The 3,081-nt window shown below is 43.1% G+C and overlaps 1 protein-coding gene across 1 annotated transcript; it reads left to right on the top strand.

Annotated features, from left to right (window-relative positions):
• The first annotated feature begins 988 nt into the window (after positions 1-988).
• Positions 989-1,771, top strand: LOC110725965. The gene has a single exon (XM_021905444.1). The coding sequence runs from the start codon at positions 989-991 to the stop codon at positions 1,769-1,771; it is 783 nt and encodes a 260-aa protein (XP_021761136.1).
• Positions 1,772-3,081: the final 1,310 nt, after the last annotated feature.

The following is a 3,081-nucleotide window of genomic DNA, read 5'->3' as shown; positions in this document are numbered from 1 at the left end:
TCTAGCTTCCTCAACGAAGGATCGAGAGATGAACTTGAGGAAGCTCCCTTATGCTTGATTGACTTGATTTGCCATGAGAATAGGAATTTCTAGTCAAGGGAATTTGCATGTTATCGTGAGGATGTTTTAACACTTGTTTCTTGCCCATAATCACGAGAGTAGGTTATGGTTTTGATGTCAAGTAATCCCTCTAGCTTGAGAGAGTAGTTGGGTGCATTTGATAACTTCCCCTAATTTATCCCCTAAATCACCATTTCTATGCATGCTACTTGTGGTCCGTGATGAAGTTTAGTGGTGTAACCCATGCCCTAGGCCTTCTTAATATTGTTAATCACCTCTTAGAATTAGTTGATTTGAATTAGAATAGTGTGACGTAATACCAACTTAAAACCCCCGACTTAATCTAGCTTGTTTAAACAATAACATTTGGTGGTTGATTCAACGCCTCTCATGGGTTCGACCCTTTCTTGCCCTTGCTACTAGTTGAGTAGGATCGATTTAGGTCTTATTTCTTGATAGGTTGACGACGTCCTATCAAGTTTTGGCGCCGTTGCCGGGGAGGCAAAGTCACATTGAATAAGTTATTGTTGAATGAGTCTAGATTTGTGTATATGTATATAATCTTCTTATTTTGTTTTTGTTTAAGCGTGTTTACTTTGTGATAGTCATTGCTAACGTTTTCCTTAGCTTTGTTTGACTGTGCATGACACGGAGGAGTAAGCAATCACCGCTTATCCCCGTAGATCCGGAGTTAAATAGAACTTTGAGGAACGTAAGAAGGCTCCTACAAGGCACCCCGGAATTTTTTCTAGCTTATACGGATTCCGAGTCGGAGGATAATCTTGACAACGAGCAAGAGATGGCCAACCCACCGCCTCCTCCACTTCTACAAGACTATGACCACCCCGATGCATTCCAACTTCGGAGTGGCATACTTCTTCCCACCACCAATGCAAACAACTATGAGTTCTCTCCTTAACTCATAAGGATGATCCAAAGTGAACAGTTCGGGGGGAGTGCAAATGAGTGCCCTCTAGCTCATTTAGACAACTTCCTTGAGTTGTGCACTACCATCAAGCAAAACAACCTCACGGAGGAATTCATTTGGATGCATATGTTTCGGTTCTCTCTTAGGGACAAGGCTAAGTGTTGGTTGAGGTCCGTGAAAGAAGGATCCTTAACAACATGGGAAGAGGTTACCAAAGCATTTCTTGGGAAGTTTTGTCCGCCCGAAAAGACCGCGGAATTGAGAAGGAAGATTACAAGCTTCACTCAAGAGGATGATGAAACCTTAGGTGAAGCATGGGAAAGATTCAAGGATCTAAAGAGGAAGTGTCCACACCATGGGTTGCCTTTATGGATGATTATTCAAAGCTTCTACGACGGTCTCACTCCTACCTCAAGGGCCAATCTTGACAACGGAGCCGGTGGTAGTCTTAAAAAGCTACCGGTGCAAGAAGCCGAGAATATGATTGAAGAAGTTGCAAGGCATTACGCCTATAGATATGATAGAAGAGAAAGTCAACCGAAGAAGAAAGGTATGCATGAGTTGAGTGCAATAGATCTCATTGCCTCAAAGTTTGATATGCTAGCTCACAAGCTAGACCAAGCAACCTCCTCAAGCGGTACCTCCTCTTCACAACCACAACCACAAGTCATGTCTTGTGAGACTTGTGGGGGTAATGATCACATGGCTTCATATTGCAATGCTACTAATGAGCAAGTTGCGGCCATGAACCAAAGAAATGAGCAACCTTTCAATCAAGGTTAGAGGCAACAAAACCAAGGGTGGAGACAACCCAATCAAAACCAACAATCCAACTACAACAACCCTCCTCAAAACATCTACAACCAAAATCAACAAAATCACCAAGCCCCATACCGCCATCCAAACCAACAAAGACAGCAATTCAACCAACAACCTCCTCCACCCCAAAAGACTTCCCTTGAGGCCGCTCTTGAGTCTTTCATAAATCAACAAGGGAAGAGCAATGCAGAAATGAGCTCCAACATCCAACAACTTCAAGCGCACAACAAAATAATTGAGAATCAACTAGCTCAAATTGCACAACAAGTTGGGAGTTCTACCTCCAATGCTAGTGGTCAATTTCCAAGCTCAACGGTTGTGAACCCAAAGGAGCATGTCAAGGCTATCACATTGAGGTCCGGGAGAGGGTATGAAGGTCCGGTAATGAGTGAAGATGTGCCACAAAAGAGAGATGAGGGTGTGGAGGTGAGAAGTGAGAATGATGTTGAAAATGAGGTGGTAGAAGTTGAGAGAAAAGAAAAAGAAAAGAGTGTTGAGGGAGACACGAAGAAAGGAGAGGGAGTTGAAGTTGAAGTGGAGAAACCCCCAATGAGAGTCTACAAGCCACCTATTCCTTTCCCTCATAGGTTGGTAGAGAAAAAATTGAATGAGAAGTTTTCAAAGTTCCTTGAGGTCATGAGAGGGCTCCAAGTGAACATTCCCTATTTCATGCTATGTCACAAATGCCTACATATGCGAAATTTTTAAAAGATCTCTTGTCCAACAAAAGTAGGCTTGAAGAGAGTGCAACCATCTCCCTTCCAATGGAGGTGAGCGCAATCATTCAAAACAAGCTTCCCCGAAAGCTTGGTGACCCGGGTAGCTATGCAATTCCGGTGAAGATTGGAGATATGGAAGCCATGGATGCTCTTTGTGATCTTGGGGCAAGTGTAAGCTTGATGCCCTTCTCAATTGCGAAAAATTTAAAAGTTGGTGAGATGAAGCCAACAAGAATCTCAATACAATTAGCCGATCGTTCGGTTAGGTTACCAATGGGAATACTTGAAGATGTACCGGTACAAGTGGGAAGAGTTTTTGTACCTTGTGACTTTGTGGTGATGGAAATGGAGGAGGACAACAAGGTTCCTCTCATTTTGGGAAGGCCGTTCTTGAACACGGCGGGAGTGGTAATTGATATGAAACAAGGCAAGCTAACATTGAATGTGGGAGATGAGAAAATTTCTTTCTCATTCTCGCAAGCCATGAGGAAGCCTATGTATGAGGATATCAATAGAATCGATACTCTTGACCGAGAAGTGGAGGAATTGAAGATG

This window comes from Chenopodium quinoa, unplaced genomic scaffold (genome assembly GCF_001683475.1).
Source record: "Chenopodium quinoa cultivar QQ74 unplaced genomic scaffold, ASM168347v1, whole genome shotgun sequence".
NCBI classification, from domain to species: domain Eukaryota; kingdom Viridiplantae; phylum Streptophyta; class Magnoliopsida; order Caryophyllales; family Amaranthaceae; genus Chenopodium; species Chenopodium quinoa.
Note: the sequence above shows the minus strand (reverse complement) of the source record. Positions and strands in the feature narration are given on the sequence as shown.

Coding starts and splice junctions, on each gene's coding strand:
- LOC110725965 (XM_021905444.1), top strand. CDS start 989: ATGATCCAAAGTGAACAGTTCGGGGGGAGTGCAAATGAGTGCCCTCTA.